Source organism: Hippoglossus stenolepis, chromosome 24 (assembly GCF_022539355.2).
Source record: "Hippoglossus stenolepis isolate QCI-W04-F060 chromosome 24, HSTE1.2, whole genome shotgun sequence".
NCBI lineage: Eukaryota > Metazoa > Chordata > Actinopteri > Pleuronectiformes > Pleuronectidae > Hippoglossus > Hippoglossus stenolepis.
Genome location: NC_061506.1, coordinates 3,220,666 through 3,233,115, shown reverse-complemented (window position 1 = coordinate 3,233,115; position 12,450 = coordinate 3,220,666). Strand labels below are relative to the sequence as shown.

Sequence of the window (12,450 nt, the reverse complement as noted above, 5' to 3'; positions counted from 1 at the left end):
CTCAGCTGTGGGTCAAAAAATCTGGTCCATCTACATCTCCTGCATCCTCCATCAGTCACTTAGTGCCTCTGGTCCTCCGCCATTAACTTGGAAAATCTAAAAAGCTGAAACAACGATATGACATTTTTCAAGGGGGAAGGACAGATCATTTCAAATGTGTGATCTCTAATTCCAATAGTGTTGACACTTCTTTTTAAATGATGTTGGTTATGTAAGATAAATGTAGCATGAATATAGTACATATACTGTAGAAAGCAAATTGAAACTTTGTTAGTTATGATAAAAAATTCATTTTGAATGATAAGAGTATAAACCAAACCCATGGACCTCCTCGACTGGAACCCAGACCGTGGTTTGGTGGCTGGGGACTGGCTGGTGGATTCCAGGTGGTCTGTCCTGGAGGCGCCATGGTTGTCCAGTAATGGAGTTCTGCAAGTGGTCTCAGCTGTTCAGGGCGAGGCCTCATCTGGAGGCTTTCTTCTCCAGCACTGGATCTCTAAAATGAGACTGTCGGTGCCGGTGTGGAGTCTCTGTATTTCTGACGGGTTGGGATCAGAACCGGCACTGATTGGGTAAGCATACTGACTGAGACCAGGTCAGGAGTGTCCACTACAGTAATGTCTTTAAATGGCATGTTGTATTCGACCACAATATTCAATTTACTATCAAAGAAGATTAATTAAAACAGCAAATCTTCACATTTAAGTAGATGAAAGTAGAAACTGTTTGGAGATTTTTTTTTGAACACTTCAATTTATTTGATTTCAACGAGAGCACAAACATCAAGTTGACTTGTTGCTTTTCCCCCCTGAGTGTGAGTGTCCACCAGAATAAACCTCCTCAGTAACAGTGTGGCACTCATTCCCATCACGTCCTTCTACCTTGAGACTGAGCTTATCCTGGCTGTAGCTGAGGACATCCAGCTGAGTTTATGAGGTCTTCCCAACAGGGCAATATGATACCACATGGTCCACAGGCAGGGGGCGCTCTCCCACTCCTCTGAGGGTAAACACATGCTCAGCTCCATCCCAGTCATTCTGTAAGGACAGCTTGCCCTGTAGGGGAAAGGATAAGACACAAGCTGTCAAACACACACACAGTGCAGCTTGTCTCTTTCTAAGCCCCGCCTCCTTTGGATTCAACAGGAACCTGTCTGTCCACTGTCCTTGGTGCTGAATGTAACTTTCCCTGTCCATGGTACTGAACTGCGAGGACGGCCCAGTGTACAGTCGGTGTATTTCCTGTTTATCTCACCTGTGTTTCCTGTTGTTTCTTCTTCTCGCGTCACTCAAGTGTTGAACGGGAAGTTGCGAGCAAGAGAGAGTTGAAGCGGTGGCGGTGATAGCGCTAACGTTGTCAGTGGCCGGGGGGCGCATTACATCCATAGTGAATGACGGGAAAACGGAAAACTACCATAGAGAATGACTGGGAAACGGTTTAGGACCGTTTAGGAAAAGTGTCAAGACAATAGGACGTCTGGTTAAAACCCTCCGCCCCCGGATATGCGTCAACAAATGCATTGGTGGTTCAGTGGTAGAATTCTCGCCTGCCACGCGGGAGGCCCGGGTTCGATTCCCGGCCAATGCAACACACTTTTCTTTTTTCGTTTTGTAACTTATTACTTCTGTAATATATATGGACCCTGAGGAAAGGGCACACTCACTCATTCTCTATGTAACTCTTCTCTTTTTAAAAGCTTTTTCTTTGCCTTTGCCTTTTATTCATGACTGTATATTTCCATATTCTGCTAATGAGGTTGGGGGTAGAAAGTAAAGAAATAAATACATACAAATTGAGAGAAATGAGGAAATAGGCTGAGGACCCTTAGTAGATATATCCCCCAGGTTATCACCTATATTTATTTATCCATGCATTCATTCATTTATCTTCAGCATTTATGTATTCTCATTTACAAAAAAAAGAAAGTCTACTGTTCTCAGACACTGTCTGTTTGGAAAAGCACTGGAAGATGATAACCAGATATCACTTTAATAGCTGCACAGGCCAGAGAGTCTGCTGCTGTTTGAGGCATTTAGATAAGTGGTGGTACTTGAATGTTTCCAGGGAGGATGGAATGAAGACTAATTAAAGGAAAGGACAAATATAAGGGCTTGGCCGATGAGTGTTGTTGGCAGGGGATTTTCAAAGCAGGCTTTACCCAAATTGCTGCTGATGTTGCATTATCCTGAACACACACTCATGCCTGCTGCACACTAGAGGGTTTTCAAATTATTTTCAACATTTTAATCGTGAGAACGCGCACACTAGATGATCCAGTCGAGACGCAGGACATCACATTTGCAAAGGATTTCTGAGATTCCAGAGACTTGGGAACTCAGAGTAGCTTGCATGATCCCTTAGTGTGCAGCAGGCCTCAATTCTGTAAAGATTTCCTGTCATTTATTACAGTGTTTGTCAAACTAGAACGGTAAATATCGAGAAGGTGACAAAGGACAAAAGGACAGACACAATTAAATAGAGTATTACCATGAAGATACTTTGTGCAGACGGGTGAAAGGAGAGGGGGTAGCAGACTTTTGTCCCAGCTGGTACATTCAAAACCTTTGGACCACAGAATCCTTCACCGCACACCTCAGCTTGCATGTTCCAGTCTTGCTGGGTCTCATTGTGCTGTGGGTGGACACACACAGGCCTGATAATCTCACTTTACCCTTCAACATCAGGTAATTTGCAAAAACTACACTCACGACATTATAACATAAACATTAAAATGTTTCTGTTAGTTTCAGTCAAGTCAGACACACACATTGCAACCATGCTTTCTGGTTGATGTGCGTATATTCAACCACTCTCTTCTCTTTTTGGAAGCAATATATAAAAGCATTCATTATTAATCAAATGCTTTTAGGTACCACACACACAGACTGATTAATACTCAGGACTTTCTCCTCACCACGGGTATGTCTTGTGTGACTGAACAGTGAGCAGGCGAACTGAAGTCCAGGTGAACGGATTCTCCCTGTGGTCACAAATGAGATATTTTTAGTGACATTGACCATAAACCCAGGCAACATGAAGCAACCCAGCATTCATTGACATGTTTATTCATCTGGTGTGGTATAGACCTTTGATGTAACCAGTGCCTCCAGCATGTAGACCCTGATATCACGAGAAGTCTTCAGGACCATCTGACATGTGAATTGTCCCACACGGTCTGCCTGGAACCGTAATGGAATGTCCACATAGCCACAATCTGTTGAATAAAGGGAGGAGAAGATATTCAGGGGAGGGGAAACAGTGGACAATCATAGCAGGAGAGTTTACATTGATATAATAAAGCCGTTTTCAGACATGGACTCTGGAAAATTGGTTCATTTTCTGAACACTTTACTAGGGGCTGGCAGGAAGAGTTCCAGAAAATATCTGGTGTGTGTACATACCTGCAGGATCCTCCCATGGTACATTGGTGTCCTCCTTTATAGGTATTTGAACAGTACTGGGTAAAGTGAAGTACTGTGGCAAAGAAACCTCAACACTATATGTAACCACTTTACATTGGTCAGTACCACTCAACAGCTGGGCCTGACAGAAAACAAGAGGAGAGGAGGTATACAAAACAATGAATGGAGACAACAAGGAAAACATTTCACAATAGTAATGTGAAAATCACCCTGTCTACCTTCCACCCACCAACCAAACTGCTGTATATCCTCTCACCTGCTTTCCATAGAGCGTCTGTGTGTGTAACTGTTGATTGGAGAGCTTGCGTATGGCTGTAGATGCCCTCACAGTGCTACTGTACAACGTGTGTGTCAGCATCCGCCTCCTGTGCTCCTCTGCGCTCATGCTTTGCTGACCCCAGATGGCCAGAGCTCGCTCCCAGGCCACGTTGATCAGCGGCACACGCACCATCACCTCGCACACCTGCTCCACTTTGCAGCGCAGGCTTAGCACTGATACACACACAGATATTGGTGGAGAAAAACATCAGTGTTTTGATTCACTGCTCACTATCACATTTGCTCATATGTTGCCAAGATTTAAACATAACAGAAAACCACATGTCCCCTGAGGAAAACGTATACAACGGATGTTACAAGATTTTCACTTTTTTGACTTTGGAACAGAACCCAAGACATTTATATTAAATTCTTTAATGTTTAAATGATTGAAATATTAATGTTGGTGTAATGTTGAGAGGTTTTTATAATGTTATAAGGTTAATAGACACACAAACAAACATTTGTGTGAGAGGCTCCTACCAGAGTTGCTGGTGATGAAGACTATGTTTGAAGTTGGCCTGGCAGTGAGCGGGGAAGGAAGAGGCAATTCTGCTGTGGCCTTCACAATATAGACCATGTCGCCTACCTAGAGACACACACATACACACACACACACACACACGTGGTTGTGAATAAATGATGGCCAACATAACATGGTTTTGTCCCCAATTGGCCAAACCATGCCAATTCACTGGTATTCAGTGTCAATTGAAAGAAAACCCTGACAATGACAGACAGACACACTAACCTGCGGGCAGACTAGCAGCACAGAGCCGAACTTGGTGCCTGGTAAGAGGGGCAGGTAGTGGATGTTCAGAGTGTGTGTTTGGCCTGACTTCAGACAAACGCTCCCCACTGCACTCAGGAAGTCACTGCCTTCACCATCTGGGTGTACACGCAAATATATAACGACAAATCAGACATGGTAAAAAAAAACATTCAAACACAAATATAGACATTAATTTGGGTTGCACAGGGTACAGAGCATGCGTGCATTTTTGTGTTGCTACTCACTGAAAGCTGAGGGGTTTCCTTCCACATCCTCCCCACAGCTCATGTCTGAAGCTGTCTTCTCGATCCTGAAGGTGAGAGCAGGAGGAAAGAAAAATAAACCCATTGTATACGTCATACACAGATGACCTACTTCAAATCCTCATCGTCAACTCCTGATTAGAAAGAGGAGCTGCAATGTCCTGGTTTGAAGAGGACTCAGATGACGAGAGATGCATAACAACGAGCTATTCTAAAGGACAAGCCAGGAGTCTCCTGAGGAGCAGCCTCCGAGTTTGTCTGAAGCAGTGACTGGCAGAAGAAGCTTTAGATTGTGTAAAACTTCTACTATATACATTGTGGAAAGTCTGTCAGTTGCTAGCTTGTATTCTGTATGGTTGTGCTCCTTGTACCATGTTATCATGGTCTTGGCGCATTCAAAAATAAAAATAAAAGTAGTTCTGTGCTTGCCACCAAATGTGTATATTTACTATAAAGTGATGCAAAAGGTTTTGATCTGTGTGGCTTACATTTTAATTACTGTCAACAAATCAGAGGAAGAGAAGGAAACCAACAAGGAATTGATTCTACAAACAAGTGTTGTGTGTGTCTAAAACGCCTGATGTATCCTCATCTGTGCTGTAGAGCTGCATTGTTAAAAAACTATTAAAAAGGCATCAGTGAGCCACACCACTGCACTGCGTGACATGTCCCTCATAACCATGGACACAAAGGCTGTAATTCATCTCACTTAAATCCCACATACACTTCCTGATACCACGAACACTGACGAGAGCAACAAATTCTGAGTCATCTGCAGCTGAAAATTGTTTGGAATAAATGATGAAAACTCTGACCAGCTGTTTTCAGATCTAACTACGTATTATATATACATATATACCGCCCACAGATTTCCAATTTGTATTGCAATTTAAGATGTGTGTGTGTGCTTGTCATACTGGGCTGTGGAGGACGCCTGTTGAATGAAGCTTTCTTTTTCCTTTTCAGGCTCCAGGGGGTTGAATGTAGACTCCACCAGCACCACCCTAACACACATATTGCATGCATCATTGCACAGAGGAGGTGACAAACATATTTGACAGATACAGTGTATACAGTGTCAACCCTGGATACACAAAACCAAGGCAGTTAGGTGGATCTACTTGGTGGAACACATGTGTGTTGTGACACCTACCTGAACTTAGCGTCCTTATTGAAAGGATTGGTTATCAGCAGTTGGACCACTCTCGGCTCATAGCATGGTGACACACACTTGACCGTTTTCTAAGGGCAGGAGACGGAAGCAGACAATTTGTCATTTAATTATATCGCTATGTATGAAGAATAAGTCCTCTGGTTGATAATGTATTTAAAGAATGATATCTGACAGACAAAGATATGCTAGTGAGTGACTTAGTCAGACAGAGAGGCTGTTAGCAAGATATCAGTAATATTTAACAATAGGATGACAGTCAGTCCAGCCCTTTGGTTGAGTGTACTCACTGTGGGTGTGATGTGACGGACATGGGTCTTTAGATTGAAGGCGAGAGTGGTGGCACTCAGACCAAACGTCGAGGTGGAGATGAGCAGCAGGACGGCCTCCATGGGCTGCAGGAAGGAGCAGCGATACTGGACTGTCAGTTCAGTGCTCGCCCTGTGAAAATTGACCACGACAACATCTCTGCTTATTTGGCAAATGAGAGTTACAAAACTGAACTTTAACTGTCCTAAAAAGCAGTGTTTCAGTGGGTAAAACTTGGGTTCCAAAATGGGACATGCGCTATTTCTATATTGAGGCCTCACTTGAGGAGGCATTTTAATGAGCTACAGTAAAGTCTCAAGGCAAAAACACAAATATATATTTTGAACTCTAAGAAGAAGTTGAGGCCACCTATTCTTTGCAGGCCACCAGTTTGCCTAAAACAAGTTATTTAGGAAGTACAGATGCAAAGACAGCACTTCTTCACTAACAATATAAGTTTTAGCACAGTATCTGTTATTGGTGCAGACTGCAAAGAAATGCAAGAGTTTCATAATTTCTATTTTATTGCATTAGACTTATTATGCTTTAACCTGGAATAAAAACTGTAGACTGTAGGTGACTTGTGGTGTGGTGTGGTATTGTATGGTGTAGTACGGTGTGTCAGGTACGGTATAGAACCGTACTCTAGAAAATGGTACAATCTGACATACTTTGGAAGAATGCTGACAGTAGATCCATCTGGCAGGGAGAAGAGATGGGCATCCTCTCCTAAAATGAGGGCCTGGTATCTGACAGGCTTAGAGGATGGGCTTTTCAGTCGAACCTGCAGGACGGACAGAGACAGAAACAGTCTTATACAGACAACCCAGACACAGGTGTGTAGAACTGCAGCAGGCAGACAAACCCTGCTGTCAGAAAACACTACTACAATGAAATGTGACAAACTGACTGATCTGTCTTTGCTCGTGTGTAATGTGGCCGACAACATGGATCATTAACTAGCTGTTTATTTGTCTGTGTTTGTAATCCTGTGTGGATGAGTCCATAATCCTGTTAATGTGTGACTCTAATCCAATCATTGTGTGCCTGTATGTGTGATCCCATTTGAAGTGTTTGCATGTGCAAGTCTATCTTCAATGTTGACAGTGCTCATTTATTTTATTTAAGGCATGTGTCTAAGATCAAATATTAATTGTGTGTGTGTGTGTGTGTGTGTGTGTGTGTGCGTGCGTGCGTGCGTGCGTGCGTGCGTGCGTGCGTGCGTGCGGGGCGTGGCGTGCGTGTGTGTGTGTGTTACCTGCTTGCTGAACGTGCCGTGCAGGCTTCCTGATAGAGTGATAGTGTTCAGTGGCAGGTACTGAGGCAGCCTCTCATACAGGTGAACGCACAGCATTAACATCTGCACTGGATTCGGATCTGACAAATCTGTGGGCTGAATGCACGAGTACACACACACACACACACATACAGGGACAGTCACAACAGGAAGTGCTGCATAATGTTTCCATTATCATGAGGATATATTCATGATATATTCATGATGTATTCAATCATGATGGTCATTGATGCAGTAACTGGTAAATGTCTCTGCCAATATAATTATTATATTTATTGATAATTAATGAGAACTGAATACATTAAAGGATTTAGTGCAATTAAATCATGTAAATCTGTGTTTAAAATTCATGTGCACTATCTGTACATACACAATTATGATGTGATTTCTAAATGTTACATATACAGCATGTTAAATACTATCTACTCAAAGTGGTTGTTGCTACACTTCATATAGGAGAAGGTTCTGGTTTATGTTATAGGAATACATTGCTTTTGTTTTTTTGGTGTATTCAAAGTACTCAATCAATTTGAAAGCATTTATGTGAAATGGATTGCAGATACGCAAGGAAGCAACATTGTAGAAATCATTCTAGTTTAAGTTTGCAAAGCAGGAAAAGACATTTGAAGAGGAGCAGCCTATTCTGACTCATGTAAACCTCCTTTATGTGTAAATGGGTAAACCTGGTTTAACTGGTAATCTCACATTCCTCTGGTTTGTACCTGTATATCTATGTTGAGAGAAAGTACAGTTAAGGACTGGACCAGTATGATGTTGTTGTGGAGGATCTGCTCCAGGCTGCTCGGGGTGGTGTACATCCTCTGGAAGTGGCTGTAGATCTAATTAGAAATATAATTGGTAAATAAGAAATATTAACAAGGCTCATCTGTGATTTGTCTTTCAATTGGATGAGCACTCTAGTTGCTCTCTCACTCTGTTGCCTGTCACAGACGGCTCAGCAGTAACGTGTGACTAGATTGCGAATTGACTTGGCTTATCAGAGTTCAAAGATAATTTGGGAATTTTGTTGAAATCGTACTTGTCAAACACTTGAGCAAAACACATCTACTGGCTAATTACACTACTAAATATTCAGAGGCGGCTTCACTCCCCCACACACATTTATACACACACACACACACAGTCTGGTGATTTGCATGATAAGAAGCTTCCCTAATCACAGTGCCACTTAACAGGCATTAACCACCATCCCTCTCTGACTCACAGACACACAAAATGGTCTGCACGCGCACACACACACACACACACACACACACACACACACACACACACACACACACACACACACACACACACACACACACACACACACACACACACACACACACACTGACCAGATAAGGACAGTAAGCAGCAAGCAGAGCAGCGAGCACCAGTCCATCTGTCAGGTCCAGGTCAAAATTCACTATCCAGCGTGCTGGAGGGACGCCACCTGCCAAACATTAACAACAATGCAAACCACCATCAGCATCAACAGGTCGTGAAAATAAATTCTAACCTCAAGCTTTACAGGAAAATATTATATTATTATTTTCCCTGTGATGAAGAAACACTTTAAAGCAACAGCGCCCTCTGCAGCCACATGTGGTGATTAATTCTGTTTGGCTCTGATTAAGTGGTTTAATGTGTATTGTATGTGCGTGAACATATTGTTTCCTACCTGTACCCCAGACAGTTTTCCTCATGTTCTGGAAGTGCTTGTTGAGCCATGAGAGCAACTGGAGCTCGCAGGCGGAATAGACATTACTGGTCACTGGCTGTGAGTTGACAGTGTGGATCCCATCTACATCTTCCTGGTTGAGAATTGTGTTCAGACCACTCTCCGCCACACGACACAAGACTAATACCTGGGTGTGTGCAGAGGAATATTAAATAGTGGTATTAAACAAGACAGAGTCACTTTATATTCACAAACACAGACACATTCGTGAGCACCAAAATGTCCTCAGGCTTCCATTAAATTGTTAGAGATTAAACATTTCAAGGCAACTGCTTTTTTTTATTCAACCGTTGATTCAACCTTTATTTGAACATTAATAAGTATTAATTATGTCTGACAGCTACTGAGAAGGTAGAGAAAGACATAAAGAGGAAATGAAAATATAAACCCGTAGAAGCGATTAAAGAGGGAAAAGGAACAATTACAGAAATTAAAATTTACAGAAAAATATCAAGTCATTTCCAAGAATACATAAATACAATACAAAAAAGCTGGCAGTGAAAAAATAGAGAGAGCCAGATAAATGTTTTTCACCTTGTATATCTGCAGCAGCACATCCATCCAGGATCGTTTGCTCAGAGACTCATAGTCTACACTCCTGTAGTCCAGACCATGCTCTTCCTCATTTGACTGAGTAACACACACATATGGCAAAAGAAGCTGTAAATATACTTTATGTGTGAAGGAAAGTGAGACACCACAAGTGAGACTGTCAGAAAAACAGAAACAGAAAAGCAATGTAATTTAGTTTGTCTGTGTCCGTGACTGAAATGTTGTGTGTATTTATACCTGCTGGGAGCACCAGTGTTTAAAATCCTCCACGTCGAGCAAATACTCTGGTCTGATGTGCCAGAGAGAGGCCCCCTGCACCCTGAACACACAGTAACAACAAACAGAAAAAAGGGACCACGGTGCGAAGTAATGTCAAATATGTCACTAAGTCCTTTCCAGACATGGAACGTGTAACATTCTCCTGCTGTGTTCTTCATAACGTGTCTGTGACATTATTATTCCTTACAACTTAATTAAACTTGAAAAAAACCTTTGGGATATTTGAATTCAATGGTCTCTCGCTCAATATGCAACATACACGCTGCAACACATTTACTAATCAAAATGAAAGCCACACTTGTGACCCACACATGAGTAAGCACGAGCCCTGCAGGACATCTGCAGTTTGAAGTAATTGACAACATTTGCACTCTAGTTTATTATGATGTATCATTTCCACATTATTCTCTGAAGGTTTGACCTTGTTCTGCCGACAGTATTCAGTTTAGACTTTTAGTGCCATAACAGAAATATCACAAGGTCAGATTTTGTTTTTCGACCATGACTTTTGCATGGACATGACTCAGGCACTTATTCAAACACATTGTAGCAGTGTATCTGTGTGTGTAAAGCCTACCTGAGAAAAGCAAGCAAAGCTTCATGATGTTTTAACAGCTGATTGGTCCGCTGGTCTTTATCTGTAGAAAATGTCTCAGAGTGAAGAATTCCAGGAATCTTTTTGCCAGTCAGGTGATGAAACATGTCCATCACAGACCTAGATGCAACAACACAACACAGTTATGACCCTATCTTGAAATTAAATTCCACAAGTTTCACTCCAACTATCAGCTAGTGTTTTCCTTGACCAAATTCAAACCTCTATATATTGAATAACAGAGACATTATTTGCACATAAGAGCCCAAAGCTCTTCACATAAATCAAACATCATTGTTTCAACATGGTTGTCGATTGAATTTGAACAAGGTTACTGACAGAACATTAACTATCTCAGCCTCATATATGTAATAAAATGATTAGTAATTTGAAACTGCTCAATGCACCGAACTACAAAAACCTTTTTTTATCTATCTGCCTAAAGGCCGTGTACTAATAATTCAGCCCACACACACTCACCTGTAGTCTTTGTTTTGGCTGACGCGGTAAGTCCGTCCACTGGAAGGATTCATTTGAGTTTTTGTCACAACTCTGTAGGGAGAGAGGAGCAAAGACTGATTAATGTGACAGACAAACAGGAAGGAAAGATGGTACAAGACAGGTGGAGAACTAGACAGTAATTAAAATGTGGCCCCTGAGCAAATCTAGAGCATACCTTCTGAGTGAGTGTGGTACAGAGATAGGATGTGTTCCGTCGGGCCAGCCAAAGAGACTAAACCACCTCTCCACAGCCAATAATACATTCTGGTGATACAGCCCTTCGTCTGAGTTGGCATTAGGGAATTGTGGGACGCCGGGATTGTCCAGGGTCTGTCTCTTTGTAGCTACTTCTTCATCCCTGCTGCTCTGACCACTCACACTGCCACTGCCTGGAAACGAGTATGATGAGGTCAGTGACACACACTGTTGAGTGATGCATTCAAACAATTATAAACACACAAAAATGTGGTGCATTTCTTTTTTGTACCTAATCCTGAACTCTTGTTAGTTGAGCTGTTGTGGTCGAATGTGGAGGAGGATGACGCTAGGCCAGAAGCAGGACTTGGTGTTTGATAGCGCTGAAGGATCGCCTCCTCAGCTATGGCTCCTACATGACAGTCACACAATAATAAAGGATGACAACATGTTCACAGATTTATTTTGAAGCTGTTTGGGTGATACTTTCTACTTCTTCAGTTCGTTTTCTAACCACTGTACATACATGGTGCAGGTATGTGTGTCTGTGGATATTATACAGTTACCAGTCTTGACAACTATCTGTTGCTCCGAGCGGTGCAGGGCCATGTAGGGCCAGACTGTCAAGACACAGTTGTCAGCGATTGCGCTCAACTTAACCTTAAACCTGTTGGGAGAGAGGCAGAGTTAAGGGGGAAAAGGAGTTGGTACTATTCATTTGTAATTTTAAGTATTTATATCAAGTCTTTTCTCAGGCATGATGTAGACGTGAAGGGACATGACAAGGACAGGACTGAAGGTTTTCTAGTGAGGCCCCAAATCGTTATCATTCATCTCACTTGACATTTTCAGGACCAAACCCAGATAATGGCTGTGTTAGAAACCGAGAAACTAATGTGTTTTCAAACTAAATGGTCAGAGCCAAACTTTGATGGAATGAAAAACCAGAAGCCCTCCCCCATGGACTCATTTGCTCAACCCCTGACAGCCAGATAGTGGCACAAAGAGACAAGAGAAAAAGATGTGAGGAGCGGT

The 12,450-nt window shown here is 42.3% G+C and overlaps 1 protein-coding gene and 1 non-coding gene across 2 annotated transcripts in view; one reads left to right on the top strand and one right to left on the bottom strand.

Annotated features, from left to right (window-relative positions):
* Positions 1-12,450, bottom strand: part of LOC118103669 (cilia and flagella-associated protein 47) — a 37,571-nt gene that overhangs the window by 14,470 nt on the left and 10,651 nt on the right. Inside the window, 25 exon segments of the mRNA XM_035150829.2 lie at positions 320-396; positions 793-1,055; positions 2,488-2,631; positions 2,915-2,980; positions 3,087-3,214; positions 3,402-3,543; positions 3,679-3,914; positions 4,224-4,329; positions 4,492-4,628; positions 4,758-4,822; positions 5,693-5,779; positions 5,929-6,017; positions 6,237-6,387; positions 6,927-7,039; positions 7,514-7,648; positions 8,275-8,391; positions 8,908-9,005; positions 9,234-9,420; positions 9,828-9,923; positions 10,083-10,164; positions 10,702-10,839; positions 11,200-11,271; positions 11,396-11,609; positions 11,708-11,827; positions 11,982-12,082. Coding sequence (XP_035006720.2) covers positions 320-396; positions 793-1,055; positions 2,488-2,631; positions 2,915-2,980; positions 3,087-3,214; positions 3,402-3,543; positions 3,679-3,914; positions 4,224-4,329; positions 4,492-4,628; positions 4,758-4,822; positions 5,693-5,779; positions 5,929-6,017; positions 6,237-6,387; positions 6,927-7,039; positions 7,514-7,648; positions 8,275-8,391; positions 8,908-9,005; positions 9,234-9,420; positions 9,828-9,923; positions 10,083-10,164; positions 10,702-10,839; positions 11,200-11,271; positions 11,396-11,609; positions 11,708-11,827; positions 11,982-12,082 — 3,164 coding nt within the window.
* Positions 1,517-1,587, top strand: trnag-gcc. The gene has a single exon. It is a non-coding gene; the product is annotated as a tRNA-Gly (tRNA).